The sequence below is a fragment of the Lissotriton helveticus genome, chromosome 5_1 (genome assembly GCF_964261635.1).
Source record: "Lissotriton helveticus chromosome 5_1, aLisHel1.1, whole genome shotgun sequence".
NCBI classification, from domain to species: Eukaryota; Metazoa; Chordata; class Amphibia; order Caudata; family Salamandridae; genus Lissotriton; species Lissotriton helveticus.
The window spans coordinates 592,073,001-592,091,967 of NC_136065.1; the positions used below are offsets into that span (position 1 = coordinate 592,073,001).

At 45.1% G+C, this 18,967-nt stretch overlaps 1 protein-coding gene across 1 annotated transcript in view; it reads right to left on the reverse strand.

Moving 5' to 3' along the window:
• The window catches only part of LOC144754754 (heparan-alpha-glucosaminide N-acetyltransferase-like), a 1,466,120-nt gene that overhangs the window by 653,536 nt on the left and 793,617 nt on the right, over window positions 1-18,967 (reverse strand). The window contains exon 8 of the mRNA XM_078642945.1: window positions 1,414-1,490. Coding sequence (XP_078499071.1) covers window positions 1,414-1,490 — 77 coding nt within the window. The remainder of the gene's footprint in view (window positions 1-1,413; window positions 1,491-18,967) is intronic.

The window sequence follows — 18,967 nt, forward strand, 5'->3', positions numbered from 1 at the left end:
AGTTCGAAGCCATCAGCTTTCATGTAATTGAACCAGGTATGTATTATTTATTGATTGTTGATCTTGGCAAATAACAGGAATTCTATCTTGGTTTGGTTGAGCTTCAGGCAAGCTCTGGACATTCAGGTCTGGATGAGGTGCAGAAAGTGTTTGAGGCATTGGATGTCTAGAGCAGAGGTAACTTTCAAGAGGAGTTGTGGATTGTTCTCATATTGGTGAATTCTTATTCTATTATAGCTGAGTAGAGCCTAGTGGGCCTCCATGTAAAGATTGAAGATGACAAAGGCAGTATGTAACCCTTGGGGTACATCACCATTGATAGGGATCTTTTGGGAGCTGGAAGGGCATTATTCATTCTTGGCTCCACAAAATACTTTTGTTTTGTTTAATTTGTGTAGTTTTTTAATGGACCAGTTTTGTTTTTTTACAGACATAGTGCACTGTATACATCATTTTGACTAGGGTAACATTCTTTTGCGATCTAAACAACCTATTTCTGTTGTTTTCCCTCCATTGGTCTCTGAACATAAACACAATCATATGTAAAGAGAACAAGCTGGTTTCTATCTGAATAGACAATCAAGTAAATATAGGGGGTCATTTAGGTTTGTTAAGCATTCCCAAACAGAATAACAGATATATCTATAACCACTTTTTCCTCAAAAATGGCTTTATCAAACTTAGGCACATATGATATTCATAGCTTCAAGAAATGGCACATCTGTGGTATGAAGTGCTATATGAAAAACAAGTTTTTAATATTATGTATATATACCCACCGTATATGTACTAAAAAAAGGGTTCAGCGTTAAATCATAAGTTCAGACGTAAAAATAGGTAGTCGCTAACGATCTATCAGAGAGGTATACATATAAGGCTCTGAAGATGGACCTCTTAATCACTATCAATTGATATGAGAGTCTAAGTACACTATGTCTGTACACTAAATGGCCACTTAGAAGGACACATTTTGAGAATGATGGAGTGTAGCCAGAACTGAGCCCAGATATTGGTGCCGACAACCAGACATTAAAAGCTTTCATCTGCTCTTCAAAGTCAATAGAAGGACAGAAAGGAAAGGGTCAGCAAGACTGGACAGGACAAGGCTCTCATGGACATTAGCAATGACTCCCTCAGCCCCCACAATAAAGTCCAGAATAAAATGCCATCCTGAGAAAACAACCCTCCAATGGTTGACTCACAAAAACACAATTAGTATTCACGTGCTTTTTTTCAAGATCAATATTTTTCTGCTGATCTGCCGAGGAGGCTTTTATGAAGTTTAAGTGGGTTCATTGTTAAATACTCCAGCCTGCAGAGGATATGGTGCGCCATATTAATTCCTTTTCTTTTATAGATCAATAATTAGACTGCTGATTTGCTTAAAAGGCTGCGACGGACGCGGTACTCTACCGTTCCATGGCGCGTGCTCGAAGAACCAGTAGCCGCCGCCACCATAGTTGACGAAGACCATGACAGTCAGGGCAAAACTGAAAGAGTAAGAATAGGGCATGTGTGAGGTGAACAGCAACAAAAGGGACAGATGCATCAAATGCAGTACAAAGCAATACATCAAGCACGCAATGCTACTTACCTTTTCAAGTAGGTGGTCTATATCAAATTGGGATGAATAATATCAGGCAGCAAAACTTAGGGACGGTAACTGCATAATTCAAGTGCATTGGGATCAACGACATTGCATTCATTCACATACAGCAGTTACTAAACATTTAAGGCATCAAAAAGCAGATGCTGTTGTCACTTTGTGGCCCAGATTTACAAAGCTCTCACACAACGTATTGCAGCACCCAAAGTTTCTGCATTGCGGGAGAGGAAAAGATCAGGTAAGCGCCTTGACTACAGAGATATGGCACTCTCCTCCCCTCTCCCTACCTCCTATGCACAATCAGGCTGCCAAGCGCCACACACACATCGTTGCACCATAGTGTAAAGGAATCTGTGTTGAGTCTAGCATAGGTTTTGTACTGGAAGACTCATCTTTCACTGCAAAATATTATGCCCAGACAAACCGTAAGACTATTCCCACTTTGGATATGTATTGTACAGTGCAGCACACATGCAAAGTGGAAAAAGGTCAGAAAAATAAAAGCATATCTCTTTTTTAACACCTGCTTCAAAGTGGCATTATTTCTTCATGCAAAACCCTGCCTGCTATTGTTAGAGTAAAAAAATATGAGTGGTACCACCCAAGGAGCGCTTCTTTGATGAAGAGTAACTTCATTGCTTTTCGTTACTTTGAGGTACTTTTAAAGAGCAAAACAACTTTGCACTGGTTTATGTCCCTTTTGTGACTCAATTACACACCAGCTATAATTGGGCATTTTAGATGCAACAACTGTGCGGCATGTCCGCAGACCCAAGAGTCTAAATCAGTAGTGATACATAAAAAACAGCACAAACAAGTGTGTTTTTCGAACTGTAACACAAAAAATGTAATTTATTGTGTGACTTGCCCGTGTGAGAAAACATACATTGGCCAGACGACGCCTGTTCATCACTTACATAGTTGGGACAAGAAAAGACGTGCTTGTGCTGATGAATTTAACTGAGCATGAAAGAGGAAGTGCCCACTCTTTTTTAGGAAATGTAGATAGTAATTAGGAGATATTGGTGAATCTGTTCATGTGTGAGATAAACATCAGTATAGGATCCAGTGTTAATCCCAGCGAAGGTGCTGAAGTTGCCAGAGAAGGGGTGTAACCCAGGGGCGTAGCTTAGCCAGTAAGATTTTGGGGGGTGGGGGGGCAGCTTCTTTTATTTTATTTTATTTATTTATGCATTTTTATATAGCGCGGACTTTACCCGAAGGTGTCAGAGCGCTTCACAAAAGGAACAGAAATGAAACATAATGAGAAACATTACAAAAGAACAGATTACAAAAGCATACATTACGTTACATAAGGTAATAGTGACATTTGTGAGCAAACAAAATACATGAGGTAGTAAAAATTGTGAGCAACCAAAAATACATGAGGTAGTAAAGGTAATAGTGACAATTGTGAGCAAACAAAATACATGAGGTAGTAAAAATTGTGAGCAGCCAAAAATACATGAGGTAGTAAAAAGTGCACAGGAGGAAAAAGTGACAAGTGTGCAGTTATAAGAGAAAACAAAGTATCATTTGAGGTATAATACTGCAAAAGGTGCTAGACACTCAGGCACAAGAACAAGCGTTATGTAGGCAAAGGAGGCACTTGTGCCAGTATCAAAGGTAAAAACATGTGAGAGGTAGCAAACCGTGTGTTACAAGGGCAAAGTGGTGTGTGCATGTTACACAAGGGCACCAAACACAAGTACATGGAAAATACTCCAAAGAGGCAAACACTCCAACCCCAGGAATACCCTGGGAAGGCACTTCCATGGTCGTGGAAATTATCAGTAGTGGGAAGTCTTCCTCCAAATAACAAGAGGACGTGAATTACTTTTGGAGGTGTCTCTGGAGGAGGAGAACTTTGAGGTCCCTTTTGAAGGCCTGGGAGGAGGCGGTGCTCCGGAGCAGAGGCGGAAGGGAGTTCCAGATTCTCACTGCGTTGCCTGAAAAGGATTGGGCCATTGTTCTCTCCTTCTTGAAAGTGGGAGGTTCAAGTAGAAGATTCTCCGCATTGCGTGAGGGTCTAGAGCCTCCAGAGAGTTTCAGTTTGTTCGCCAGGTAGCGAGGAGAGGAGGAGTGCAAGGCTTTGTGGGTGATACAAGCAGTCTTGTAGATAGCTCTAGCCTCGAAGGGAAGCCAGCGGAGGGTGGATAACATCGGTGTGATGTGACCGCTTCTTTTGGCCCCATAAATGAAGCGAGCTGCTGAATGGAAAACAGACTTAAGTGGGGACAGGTGAGATTTGGGGAGGCCAGTAAGAAGAGAATTGCAGTAGTCTAGTCTGGAGAGGGCCGGCGATTGCACCAGGGTTATAAGGTCCTGCTCCGGGAAGAAGCGTCGGATTCCCCAAAGAAGGCGCAGTTGGTAACGAGCAGATTTTGCAATAGAATTGATGTGGGGAGTTAGATTGAGTTTTTTGTCTAGAATGACTCCAAGGGATTTTGCGCTGTCGACAATGATGGGTTTATTGTTTAGTAGATTCATCTGATCCATCCATGATTGAACCGGGGGGGGGGGAGAGTGAGGAGGAGGAGAGGAGGAATTCAGTTTTGGAGGGATTCAGAATCAGTTGATGAGTTGACATCCAGTTTTGGATGGAGTCCAGAATAGAGCTTAGGAAGGAGAGATCATGAGTGGAGGCAACCTTGAGGTAGAGTTGAGTGTCGTCTGCATAGAGATGATAGTGAATCCCGGATTTGCTTAGGAGGTTTCCCAGTGGTTCTAAGTAGAGATTGAACAATGTGGGTGCAAGTATAGAGCCTTGAGGAACACCCTGACCTACCGCCACAGGAGAAGAAAGACTGTTCGCTATTTTGATCATTTGGGATCTGTCAGAGAGGAAGGATGCAAACCATTTAAGCACAGTGCCCTCCATGCCCATTCTCTGTTGAAGGATATTGAGGAGGGTGTTGTGATTGTGAGCTTCTGATTTCTTAACAATCATGTTGATACAAATACATTATACGAGAAGCAGGGCAGGAGGGAGCCTTAAGGAGAAGTAGGAAGGGAGAGCAGTGTGGATTTTGAGGGGTACTAATAACTCAATGTTTTGTCAAATTACCATTTCTTTTTAAGACATTTGAAACAGAAACAAGAGAGTGTGTGTTGTTGTCTGCATGTGTATGTAAAATTCCCAAATGAAAGCTGACAGACATCTTACCATACCCAACTTAACCCCTTGCATGCATGGCGAAGTTTCGCGCTGTGTGGGGCATTTGCATAGTGGGCGGGATTCGGATGGCCCCCGGCCGTCGTGAGCACACGCCCATCGTGACTCATGACGGCCGGGGGCCGTCATGAGCGCGCAAGGGGTTAAAGCAACTGTACCCAACTACTTACTACAAAATGTATTTATTAACACCCCAAACATCCCCCCTGAAGCTACGCCCCTGGTGTAACCATCTGCACTGAGTTCCTCAATCAGAGTTAGTTTTAAATTGTTTCAGTGTTTGAGGGAAAAGAGAAAGAAATGCATTTTAGAAAGATTTACTGCAGAAAACTGCCTGACATCCATGATATAAGTTTGGAAACGGTGTGGAAAAGGGTTTGGATGTCATGAATCATTATGATTTTTATGTAGAGTTCTACACCATGGGCACTCCCACCTAGTTGAAAGCCAGGCCCAGTGGCTCAAGATACAGACTGAAGAGGAATGGAGCGAATACGAAGCCCAGGGGCGGGCGAGTATGAAAAAGCCTAGTCGCCAACGGTTGTCTTGTATGTCCTCGGAATAGTGAGGATAAATTGGCCTCTAAATCTTAAATGGTATGGCGGGACGTGGAGGGAGAGCTTCTTTTTCCAGAACTGTGGCGCGTTGCCATGTATATTGCAATGTATAATGGTCAGGGCAATGACCTATGTGCGCTGCTCCATCAGCATCCAGTGAAGGTTTCCTAAAACTGGTGAGATATGTTGGTGTTTTGGGGTGCTGGCAATAAGGCAAGCAAAGGCATTCCATAATCTTCGAAGGCATCTAAGACGTTTTGTAGAGGCACCCAAGAAACAGGCGTTCCCATGGTCACAAAGGGATAAGACTAGGGCTTGGATGATATTTCTATGAAGGTCGGATCCGTAAATGATTGTCAGACACGTGTTGAACATTCTTCAAAAATTGCTGCAGAGCATTCAAGAAGGCTATTAAAACCAACTCAAGAAGAATTGGGGCCAGATGTAGGTCGCCAATTACCGGTCGGTAACGGCCGATTTCGGCCGTTACTGACCGGTAATTGGTTTTCGAAATGTAGGGGCCAATATTTTACAGATTCGGTAAATTTACCGAAATGGTAAATTTACCGAATCTGTAAAATACCGAATCGGTAATTTTACTGATTCGGTAAAACCCAGATGTAGGTAGCACTGTTTACAGTGCTACAGGCCTTCAGAATTCGGTATTTTACCACCCAATCCAACTGGGTGGTAAAATACCGAATGCAGGTGTGCATGCACATCTGTGCATGCACACCTGTGCCATGTGACACACAGACATGCCCTTAGGGCATGTCTGTGTGCCACATGGCACACATGCCTGTATTTGGGGTGCTAGAGGGTGTCAAAGTGACACCCCCTGCACCCTTGCTGAAATCGGTATTTACCGAATCTGTAAGTACCGATTCGGTAATGCCCATTGATTCCTATGGGCTTCAATGCCCATAGGAATCAATGGGCATTACCGAATCGGTATTTACAGAATCGGTAAATACCGAATCTTAACGATTCGGTATTTACCGATTCTGAAATACCTACATCTCCCCCCTCTATTTTACCACTTCTTAAATACCGAATCGGTATGATTCGGTATTTAAGAAGTGATAAAATAAAATTACCTACATCTGGCCCTTGGTCACTAATGAAATTTGGTACTCGAAGGGTCTAGCACGATTAACTGTGTCAAAAGTCACTCACAGATCAGAGAGAATATATAGATTGGAGTCAACATCAGCAAATACTTGGTATATTCTTATGGTTGCAGTTGCAGTGCAAAATCCAAAGAGGAAGCCAGATTGGTGTTTTGCAGTACTTGTTCTTTATTGCCCTGGGAGACCTGTTTTGGACTTAACCTAAACACACCAGTTGTGATGAAATGTTTTCTGATGGTACTTGGAGGATGGATATACCGGTAAAATATGGTGTGATTGAGATGTTTTTCTGATTTTGGCAGGTTCAATGTCATCAATGGTGGTGGAAAAGTCCCCTTCACTGTTGGATTTGAGTTGCATTTTGAATGGAGCATAGTCTAAGGTTGTCTTATATAGAGTTGCTTTTGTCTGTGGATTACTGGGAGAGGCCACTACACCTAGTTATTGAAAGGTTGTGTTGTTATCTTGGTTAAAATGAAATAAGCATCAGGCAGCATTTGGACGAATTTATTATTTGGTTCTTTAAGAAGCTGGTTTTGGTATTGATAGTAGCAAGTTTATGAGCTCTTAAAGGCTTTAGTCTGGTGTAGAACATGGAAGATTTTGAGAGGTGTCGAAAAGTTTCACTAGTTGCTTCCACCTTGGTTTCACTTGCAATCGGGAAAAAAAGAGTACTGCTTCATAGAGAGAACTATTATAGGGAAATAGACTGGGATCTGTGTCATCTGAAAGGGTGATCTATTTGAGACTTTGAAAAAGGATGCAATATGTCAACCATTTTAAAGGCGGCTACTAAGAATTTTCTAGTTGGCATTTCTGCGGGTAATAATTTGACAGAGAACTTTAAGCTGAATGGGATTAGCAAATGAACTGTTAATCGATATCATGTACCGGAGAGGAGGCCACTGTCACAGAGATGACAACAAGGAGGTCCCGCATGATCCCTATAGCTTGGGTAGGGAGCGAAGGATGCATGTTGGAATAGATTATGTATGTTTACGATGTTCTCAAGTGTTGTGCAGGAATTTCATTTCGGATTGTCGCAGTCAGGGTTGAAACCACACAGAAATATGCTACTTGGCAACACCATTAGACTAAGACAGTCAGTGAAAGGGGCAATACATTTCAATCTATGTATGGGAGGGTAGTAGATCATGTGTATATAGACAGTGTAAGATGGGGATGGAGGGAGTGGTGTTTTGTGGTAAATAAACGTAGAATGCATGATGGTGGGGGAGTATTTGCAATTTAGTGAGTGCTCAAAGAAGATGGCAGTTCCAGCACCTTCTTTCGACTCTCTGTCTTCTGGATGACAGATGGCCTTGTGGGACCCAGGACTCTCTGATGGCTTGGCAATTGAAATTAAGTCAGGATTCAGTGTTGTATACTACATCAGGTTTGTACAAAGTGATAATATTGGTGATGCCAGACTGATGGGCACCTGCATTCGTGGATTTCGGAAGCAGGCTGTATAGGTTAGTCTTTGTGATGTTATATTATGTGAAGAGAGAATGTATAGAGTGCACAGCTACTCAACAGAGTGTCCTAGCGCTATGACTGGAGAGACGGGAAACCTATGAAAAACTCAGAGTACAGAAGGGGATGTTGTTAAGGTGTTTGCTGAAACAGCCACGTTTTCAGCTGTTTCCTGAAAGCCAATAGGTTTGTGGCCTGCCTGAGTGGTAATGGTAGGGTGTTCCAAGCACGGGCAGCTTGCACTTGAAGGAGCGACCACCACAGCGGGCTCTCAAAAAAGAAGGTGTCACAATCAGATGTTGGTGTGCTGATCTGATGGATCTGCGTGGAGCATAATATAAGACTCTTCTGCGGATATAGTGGGCCCCCAGACGTGTAACGCCTTGAAAGCCAGGACTAGGGCTTTGAAGAGAATTCTGTAACGGACGGGCAGCCAATGCAGTTTCTTCAGGTGGTGGGAAATCCTGTCTCTAGGCCCTAATTTGAGGACTGCCCTGGTGGCAGCATTCTGAATGATTTGAAGTCTATTCAGTACGACCTCTGGCAGGCCCAGGTAGAGGACGTTTGCATAGTCCAATCTGGCGGTGACAAGGGCCTGAACGACCATCTTTCTGTGTGGATCGGCAACAGGTAGAGAAATTTCCTGAGCATTTTGAGGCGTCTGAAACAAGTGCCAGCTACTGCCTTGACTTGTGTTTTCATTGATAGAGCATCGTCCATTTTTACTCCCAAATTTTGGACAGTACTAACCGTTGCCTGGGGAGGAGACATTTCAGCTGGCCACCATTGTTTCCAGACCTGATGTAGGGTGGCATTGCAGTTTATATGCGGCACAAGTACCTTTGACCATCATAGAACAGGAGTATGGTGTATCACGGAACAGATCACATGAATCCAGCCCTGGATATTTTATAGTACCTCCTACAAACTTACCTAAAAAAACTCATAGGTAGTCCACTTCCTCCATAAGCCATACCGGTGAAGCAGCCCAATCTACGTGCACTATCCACTAATCTTGCTCCTCGGCTCTCAAAGCATAGTCGTTATCTAACCACTTAACGCTACAACACAGAGATGGGAGAATGACGCAGACTAAATACACGCTGTTTGGGAATACTATCCTGATCTAAGTGGAGCAAAATTTACAGAAGTGTAGACGGTTTACAAGACCTTGGTGGGTAATCTCCCTCTGCCCTAATGCTGAAAGCCACCAAAATGTTCAGCTAACACTCGGGGGCAAATTGATAAATGACTATGAAATTCAGGTGCAGCATTTGCAATAACCCTGGTAATTCCTCATTTCAAATGGATACTTCCAGTCACACATCGTAATACCCTTTAATTCTCTATCCAGAGTTAGCAATGCCCTCTGTACTGGTAACTCTTGGGCGTGATGAAACATCAGGCTCAATGTTTGGAGAACTCTTAATAAGGTCCTAATAGTACATGAGTTTCCAGTCTTAAGTGATGATGTTCTAAGCTGTGAGCATTATATCGTTGGGCACCTACTCGTCATACCTCACTTACGATTAAAAATGCTATTGGAGACCAGATTCTGATTATAAAGCTGTTATAACAGCTAAGCTTGTTGTGTATGACCTTGTGAAGAGCTGGCATGGTCCAAGTAGACAGGAAAGTGAGACCTTTTGAAAGCCAGGATCAGAGCAGAGGACCAGGAATTCGGCTGACACAGGTGCTCTGAATTGATAAATGTACTCACCCACGCCGAACAAAGAACAGATAATCAGGCAGATGCATCAAAGTTATGTTTTGCGAGTCCTTAATAGCGAATTTTAAGGAATCGCTATTAAAGACTCGCAAAACGGGATGCATGTAGGAATCGCAATGTTATTAGCGATTCCTACATATTCCTTATTTGCGATTCGGTAATAGTTAATCACTAATAAGGAATGGCTTTCCCATTCATTCCTATGGGCCTAAAGGCCCATAGGAATGAATGGGAAAGCCATTCCTTATTAGCGATTAGCTATTACCGAATCGCTAATGTTCCGCTATTTCAAGGGTGCCAGGGTGTCCAAAGGACACCCTGTTGCACCCCTGAAATTGACCTGTGCACAAATGTTACACACACACATGCCCTAAGGGCATGTGTGTGCGCAACATGTAACTTTGAAAAATGCACTAAAGTGCATTTTTCAAAGTTTTAGCAAATTACCACGAAGTTCAACTTCATGGTAATTTGCTCCCCCTATTAGCGAATTCGCAATTTTTTGGGGTTTCATGCATTGCATTTAAGGAATCTCATTTTGGGATTCCTGAAATGCAAGAGCAATTTAAGGAATCGCTATTTAGAGATTCCTTAAATTGCGATTTCTGCATTTGGGATGATGCATCCCAAATGCAAAAATACCGGGAGCAAACGGCCAGATTCTGAGAATCTGCCCGTTTGCTCCCGGTATTTTCTTTGATGCATCTGCCAGAATGTGAGCTGTCAGGTAGAGGTAGAGGTATGCATTGGAAGAAACCCAATGGGATGAACACCAGTGTCATGATCCAGACCTAAAACTGGAAGTGCACAAGGCAGTTAACAATGTTCTCATATATGGTACTGTGATGTGGAACAGCATCCCAATCAACATCAGAATCTCCCAAAACATCTACAGCTCCCAAAGGTGATGAAGGTCCACCTACACAGGGAACACGGCATCTCCACAAGATACGATTGACTGCCAACAAACATCCTGGATCATTGTAAACGATCCTGAACAGTAATTTTGGCCCCCGCCTTGGTTTACCCCTCAGATGTCCTCTTGTTGGGTAGGTTCTCTATGCATACTGATACATTCAGACACACACAAATACTGACAGCTGTGGCCATAGTCTGGTACATAGTACAAATTCACATAGGAGTGAATTGGTGGTAAATGTAAAGTTATCATGGGTAGGAAATATTGCCCCGCCATGTACATAAGTGGGATGGTGTGAGAGGCAATGAAGTTTCCTATATCTGGGTCCTAAAGCTAGGAAAATTTGGAAGCAGACTTCTTTACATCATCCTACATTACAGAAGTCATAAACGCAACATAAAGGTGCAATATATGAGTCATGGGATTAAAGTAAAACGAGCAAAAACGATTGCCTGCTCTTACAGCACAATAGTTATGCCATATTTAGAAATTTGCATATCTGCAAGTCACACTATTTCTGTTCAGGTGATAAAACATGATTCTGGTGCATGCGTTAAATCACATATAATACCTTAACATTCAATCTTCTCGCTTGTGCTAAAATTGCGCAGGAATTTGCTTAGGAGATCCGCAAGCACCCACCTCATTGCCCTTTATCCCACTGCTCACCAATTTAGAGTTTTTCTGAGCGAAAACTGGAATGTATGACGTTACAACGCATACATTTACAACACATGTCTTTACAATGCAGCTTTTACATCGCAACATCCTTTACCATGCTGTTAAAACCTGAGTCGGGTCGTGGACAATCGATATTTGCCCGGCGGTATTGCCTCTGTGACCCTCTAGTTATTTAATCAATGAAGAGGCAGGCGCTGGAGACTGGAAAGCAGGAAACAAGGTTTTTATTTTCTCCGGAGGAGAACACGACGAAACGGACAGAAGGTATCGTTCTGAGGTGCTCTAGATACATTTCTGAGGCCTGGCCTCTTATACACTGTTTTATGACTTTATTGTAGATTACACATTCATGTTAAAGCTTTGATGTATGGAAAAGACATTCCCGGAACTCCCCTTTGAGCCCGTTCCCACACACATTTACAGTTGAAGTCCCCACCCTAGTCACAACAGGTGATGAGTATCACGCAGCTGGATATTCCGCCGATTCACGGAATGTGGGGGATCTCATGGAGTGGGGGCTTTGATCAACCCGGGGATCCTTTGATGGGGGAAGCTTTCTATTGTACGGGGAGGGGCAAGGAATGGTATCGGCAGAGCTGGGTGTCGGCCTGGGAACGGGGAAGACAAAACGGGCACACGGGGAAAAAGGGGGTTTGCATCTAAGGGCCGGAGATCATGAAAGGGAAGCAGGGAGGTGTCGCGCTGGGAACAGGATGAGGGCCTGGGGCAGAGCAGCGCCGAAGAGGGGTTTATGACTCAAGGCAGGTGCAAGCAGGGGGTGGTCTTAGTGAAGGCGAAGGGCTATGTCAGGGGCCAGCGGCATGCAAATGGGTTCGTTCTGCTCGGGGCATCTTAAAAAAATGGCGGGCGCGCACGACAAAAGTGTGGCATCAGGGGAAGAGGCAAGATGGCGCAGATAATGTTCACCAAAACGTACTAATTTTCAACAGTCCTCCCTTTAACATATTCAAGACATCTTGCTGGTTCATTTTCTACTCGGTTCTATTGTGGTGGGCATGAGAAAGAAAACGGTAGGAACCCTAGAGGAAAAGAGTTGTAAACAATACATTTTAACATTTCTAGTTTTTAGGAGGTGGGCCTATTTGATAAACTTTGATCAATTTGTTTAGCAGGAAAGTCATAGGAATGCAATACAAAAACGATTCTGTAGCGAGAGCAGCAAGCATATTTCATACTGGCAGGTTATTACATATATATCAGGTTCGGATTGGAGCATGATCAATACAATGGCGGCTGGGAGAGAAATGAGGTCTAGCAGAAACGGCGATTGGGGATGTCAAATGTTCGAAGTTTAACGAGTTCTCATCATTCTTTGTTGCCTTTCGTTGGCGCTGTTGAGCACCGGCGGTGGAGCTACAAGTCCAGCTCTGTTCTAAGTTCTGCGTTGCAGGGCACGACCCTTTCCTCGCGTTTCTGGTCGGAAAGGTCCTTATCACCCTGTGTCCTTTGAGGTGATTGTCAGAAAGTTCAGATGGAAGAAGAGCGTACAAAACAGTCCATAGGGTAGGTCAGAGGAAAAGGGGGATGGAGCGAGGCCAAATTAGGAACAAACTAGGGAAACGAGAGACTTCAAATAGGCGGGCGTGTGACCGAATTCAGAGAGCGGGGACTTGTCGACCAACACTGGACATCGAGCAGGGGCATCAGGTCGACCCTTTCTTCTCATGTTGTCGAAAACAGTGCCTCGTCCTGCAGCTCTTTTCTGTCGTGGTCTCGCCTTGGCTAATGTCGCAGGTATTCCTTAGTCTGCAGTCAGGCCTCGTGCTCCCACATCCGGTCCTTCTCTCCTCCAACAGCAGTACCCTTAAACAAGTTTGAAAAGACAGTCTTTAGAGAATTTGCAGATGAAGATAATCAAAAAGTCTATTTCTCTCCCAGCTCCAGGCAAAGAATGAAAATGCCCGTTATATTAGTGTTTACAACTGGCATATGAATGACCGGTGACGGGCCTGTTGGATTTACTATGATTTTCCTTTACAATTATTTATTACAGTCACGACAGTTCATCTGATGGTGACCCACCTTCGTGAGACGAACCTGGCAAAGATATGCCGTTCTCTAGAGTTTTTCATTTACAAAGGGTACTGTGAGTCGTCAACATGGTACTACACAGGTATTTTGCTGAGAGACGAACATGGCTACCTGGTTTTCAACTACTACGGGGTTCATTTCGATGATTTCTTTACCTTGGACTAGTCTGTTAACCTTGTAAAACATCATTCTGGATTCGGGGAGGGGAGGGTCGCGTATTCTGAGGTCCTTGTTTTATACCATAGGAGCCGCTGACATGTGGTTCCCTTATTTCGGGTCAGATTAGGGAACCTCTGTCGTCTTACCTGTCCTTTCCCTTACGGCCCAACCTCGGTTCATTGACTTCTAGCGGAAAAGGAGAGGTAATGACGCGGCCTCAGGGTGATTGTATTAAAGACACGTTTTTGTGCAAATACTGACGGTATTTGAAGCCAATTAGGTGGTGTGCTAGGGGTGGCAGTCTGCCAATTTCGGGGCTAATCACTCGGAAGAGTGGGAGTGCAAAAATAGAGGGAGAGAGAGAGAGAGAGAGAGAGAGAGAGAGAGAGAGAGAGAGAGAGAGAGAGAGAGAGAGAGAGAGAGAGAGAGAGAGAGAGAGAGAGAGAGAGAGAGAGAGAGAGGGTGCAACGGCAGGCTAAATAGTACACGTGCAACAGAGAGGGTGGCAGTGTATTCAAGAAAGGCTATTTAGTGCATTACACAGTAAAGGGCATTCACGGGTCTGCGTTAGAATCTTGTAATCATGCAGTTTGAGCATTAGACAGGGTAGAGGGGACGTGCCTTGAGAAAAAGGGAAGAGGAAAGGAGGTACCATTTTGTCGCACTTCTCGCATTCTCGGTCCTTCGACCAGTTGGGTCGACGCCTCAGTCACACACACACATTCCCTCATAGTTTCGCATCATACGTGACATGGGTTCATTCGTCCGGTCTGGTTTAAGGGTGATCACTTTTTATCAGGTTGTGCTAATTTTCCGGGTTTGTTCGATACGTGAGTAGTTTGCAGGCGCGCGTAGACACCACCTTGCGGCGCTAGTCCGCTTCGTGTATTAGACATGGCAAGGCTTCAGATCTTCGCCACACCTCGGCTGTAATCTCTGATGTAACCTGCAGAGGGAGGAAAAAGGGGGGGGGTGGGGGAGACAGCATTCGCGCATATTTAAACACATGGGTTCATAAGTCCTTTACTTACCTCTTACTCGTCTTTCCTCCTCGGGGCAGGGTCCCCGGGGATATGGTTTCTGGAGTCGAGGGGGGTAGTGTGTCCATATAGGTCGTGTGCGGGGAAACGTAAAAAGGAAACCAGAGGTGCTTAGTGCGAGGTATCTAGTCAAAGGATGTATCTCACTATCGGGATCCTTAAACCTCTTTCAACGCTGTGGCGTTCTAAGGTTCTTCGGTTCTTGGGTCAGCTCCGTTCCCTGATACTTTGGAACGTTGTACTTTATCACATTTACATTATTTCATTTCACCCTCCTTTTACATTCCCTCATTTACACCGTTCGTTTTACCCATCCTTGGAAGTCAAGGTCTTCCTCTACGCGAGAGTTCATGAGTCAGTCGCGTACTTTGAAGGCGGAGTGTCGTGTTGTCGATCCGATCCGTCCTCCAGGGCTGGGCAACCATCTTCTTTTAACCTTAAAGAGAGAGCAGAGTAGGGTGCACAGAAAAGAACTTTCCCACCGATCCCACATTTTTTTTTTTTTTTAAATAAAGCATGCAATACCCGTCCATAGTTTCAAAAACTTTATTTTGCAAAATCATTTCAGCATGAGGATTATGAGGGTGCGGTCGTATTTGGCCGGTCGTGGCAATGGCTAAAGTGCGTACAGTGGGGGGTGTCGTTTTCAGCAATAAAAACATCGGAAAGTTTTACTCATTCATTTGTAAGAGACTAAAACGTCTATTAATTGGCTGGGGGTTCGGGGGCATTTATTTTCATAATTTAGAAGCATAATCATAATAGTGGTAATCAGATTTCCTATATGCATACCGTACGTGTGCGTCGTAAATGAGGTTTACATCAGTTATAAAAATATAATACATCGTACATTTGTAATCAACATTTGTAACGGGGATCCTTTCATACTGTTCGTCGAGTGAGTTCTCCTTGTCTTTTCTAGCCAAGTGTACAAAGGATCATATAAAATCTCAGAACATCAAGTTTATATTAGTGCGAAGGAACACCACGAGGTGTTCGTAAGTTCCGATTGATACCAGCGCCATTTTGGGCGGGGCCGGCTCAGTCCGGAAGCAGCATCAGGGGGAAATGTTTCCCATTACTGGCAGTTTGGACCAGAGTCCTTTTCGGCAGTTCTAGAATTCATGCTAACAGAAGGAGTGGCAATGTCATGTTTGCTTCGTTGGCGACCAAGGCAGCCGTCCCTTATCGGAAGCCTGCAAAGGCCGAAGGTTCCGCCGGGGACCTTTGTAGGATCTTCAAGGCTGCGGAGATGCTGTCGGAGATGGGGGCTCGTGCTCCAGGGGGCAAATGTTCGAGTTATATTGCCGGTCAAAGTTACTCTAGTGGCCGGGGCCCGCCTTCCAGCGGACCCAGACGCCATTTTGAGGCCCTACAGGGGCCACTCTCGTCGAGTTTGCAAGAGTGGGAGAGATCCTTCGGAGTGAAAGGAAGAGGTCCCTGTTGTGTGAAAGCGGGACGTTCAGCTGGGGTGCAGCTGTGATGCCCCCACCTGGGGGGGGCGAGGGAGACTCGTTCGCATCGTCTCCTTCTCCCGGTGCACTCCATGCCGCTCCTTTTCATCGCCCCGCATGAAGGTCTCTCCACATCCGGTGTTTCCCAAGTCCTGTGCTCAGTGCTGTGGGAGTATGGTCACCTGTGGCGCGCATTCGGCGCGGCACGAGTATCAGTGCAGTCATTGCAGGTTCGGTGTTCCGAAAATATGGCCACCATTGCACGTTCGGTGCTGCGCAAGTACTGGGGTGCCACCATGGTGTGTTCGGTGCTGTGGAAGTATTGGCACCATCGCCTGACTGGGGGTGTTCGGCGTCGGGCCGGGGGCTGGGAGACCTCCTATCGGTGGAGGTGGGAGAGGCTCGTCCGCGTCGCCTCTCCCTCCCAGCCCAACTTGGACAAATTGTCGTGGAGGCACGTGCAGGACATCCCGCCGTCCAGAGCTGCTGCGGCTGTTACGGAAGAGAAAAGGAAGAGGTGCCTCGTTCTTCTCTGGACATGTGGCGGGACTACTTAAGTCTATCCAGGCCCGTTGCGGCTGGCTGAGGAGACATGTGGCGGGACTACCTACAACTGCCCCGGCTGCTGGCTCCTGCCTCTCCTCCGGCTCCCCCATACGTTAAGATTTCCTGACCAAGAGTTGGCGGCCGGGCCCGCCTTATATGGGTTGCCGTTGGTTGGGCGTAGCCGTAACCCTGCCCTACTTTGGAAGGTTCCAGAATGGGGGGGGGCGAATGTTCTGTTTGACTTTCATTTTCTACAGTTTACCGTTATCATTCCTTGTTTGTTGTGCTAAATTAAAAGTTCAAGTTCATTAATGGTCTACGGATTTTGTTTTACCATTTCTTTCTTTCCAGGTTGCTTTTATGCTAAGTTTCTGCTAACAGAGGTTGAGTAACACGGAAACACGTGTAGAGGGATGACGCAGATTTGTACATTACATACACACAAACTCAGACGGGGGACAGTACAAGTACGACATACAAAGACCCAAGACGAATATAAAACAGTTATTGGTCATAATTATCTCTTTCCGTCTGTGAATTTGAAACGAGGCTGGGTTCCCGTCTTGACGTTGCCCGACCTAGGAGAACTTGAGCATGCCGCTGAAATTGTCCTGGCGAAATCTGTGCCATCGGGCATAATCAAACGTGGTGGTTCTGTCTGGTCTGTCTATGTAAGTCGGGTTCTTCTTTGTCTCGCGCTTTTTCTCGTACTGCCGGTCTGTCGTTCCTGTCGGCCCTTTGCCTTTACTCACGCTCAGTAGAGTCGGGCATTGGGCTTTCCAGTGTCCGACATACCTACAAAAAGCGCATTGGTCTGGCCCTAAGTCTGGTCGTCTTTTGCATAGTGTCGGGGGATAAGTTGTGGGTAGCGATGTCCTGGGGTTGTCCTGTCGGTATATTTCTCTACTTGGTTTGTCCTCGTCTTTTCTCTGTCGTTGCATAGCCTCTCTGCGCCACATACCGAGACTGTCGAGCATAATTGGCGTTGTCTTATTATTTCGAAGGGCTATTTCTAACGTTTCTATTTTATCAAGGTCAAAGGATCCTGCCAGTGGCCACTGTTTGTCTTGACTCTCTTCGGTATACCTGTGCCACAATTTATTATAGGCTATGGTGACTAATCCATAGTTTATGAACATGTCCTTATTAGGGGTGCCTTCTAGTGGAGCTATATGGTCCACCTCTAATAAACGGTCCGGGCTAAACAGGCTATTAATCAGTGGGGAGAAGACAGACATGACGGCTCGTAACGAGGGACTAAAAAGTCAGCACTGCCTATCTTATCACTAGGTGCAAAGACTGGACAGAATATTTCTATTCAACGTTGTTTGCAGGCAGTGAATACCTCATGGATCAAAAAATAACAAAAAGACCAATAAATAACAATGGGGAGAATGAGTAGGTCCGCAAAGATCTGCGTTACCTACCCTTTTCACTATCTGCAAAAAGGGTGGTCTCTTCCCTGTTTGCAGACAGGGAATCTCCAGGAAACAATAGTTTTGCGAACAACAGTTCAGTTTCAAGTAATTATTGAGTGGGGGAGAAAAAATAAGCACGGCTGCTGCCCTACCTATCCTCCACTGCTTGCAAAGAGAGAGCCCGTTGTTTCTCCGTTTGTAGACAGTGAATCTCCAAATAAATAAAGAGCAATACTAGTATTTTTAAACAATCAAACAATCAAGCACTCATTTCGCAACTTGTCGTGATTACACGACCTTACCCGGACCATGTGGACAGTTTCTTGTCTTCCGAATCCAGCGCCCGATCGTCCTCTTTTTCTCGTATTTCTCACGGCACTCCTGATGGTCCCCAGTCAGGACCGTAGATCACTCGAGAGAGGTCTGTTCGGAACTAGTGAAGTTCGGATGATCGGCTGCCAGACGAGGGTCTATTGGGCAAGAGCTCTCCCGATCGTTGCAGTCGTTCACTCTGTCGTCGGGACCTCTCCCACTGGATCCACGAGTCGCTGATGGGCCCCACGCTTGGGACGCCAATTGTTAAAACCTGAGTCGGGTCGTGGACAATCGATATTTGCCCGGCGGTATTGCCTCTGTGACCCTCTAGTTATTTAATCAATGAAGAGGCAGGCGCTGGAGACTGGAAAGCAGGAAACAAGGTTTTTATTTTCTCCGGAGGAGAACACGACGAAACGGACAGAAGGTATCGTTCTGAGGTGCTCTAGATACATTTCTGAGGCCTGGCCTCTTATACACTGTTTTATGACTTTATTGTAGATTACACATTCATGTTAAAGCTTTGATGTATGGAAAAGACATTCCCGGAACTCCCCTTTGAGCCCGTTCCCACACACATTTACAGTTGAAGTCCCCACCCTAGTCACAACAGGTGATGAGTATCACGCAGCTGGATATTCCGCCGATTCACGGAATGTGGGGGATTTGATCGGATCTCATGGAGTGGGGGCTTTGATCAACCCGGGGAT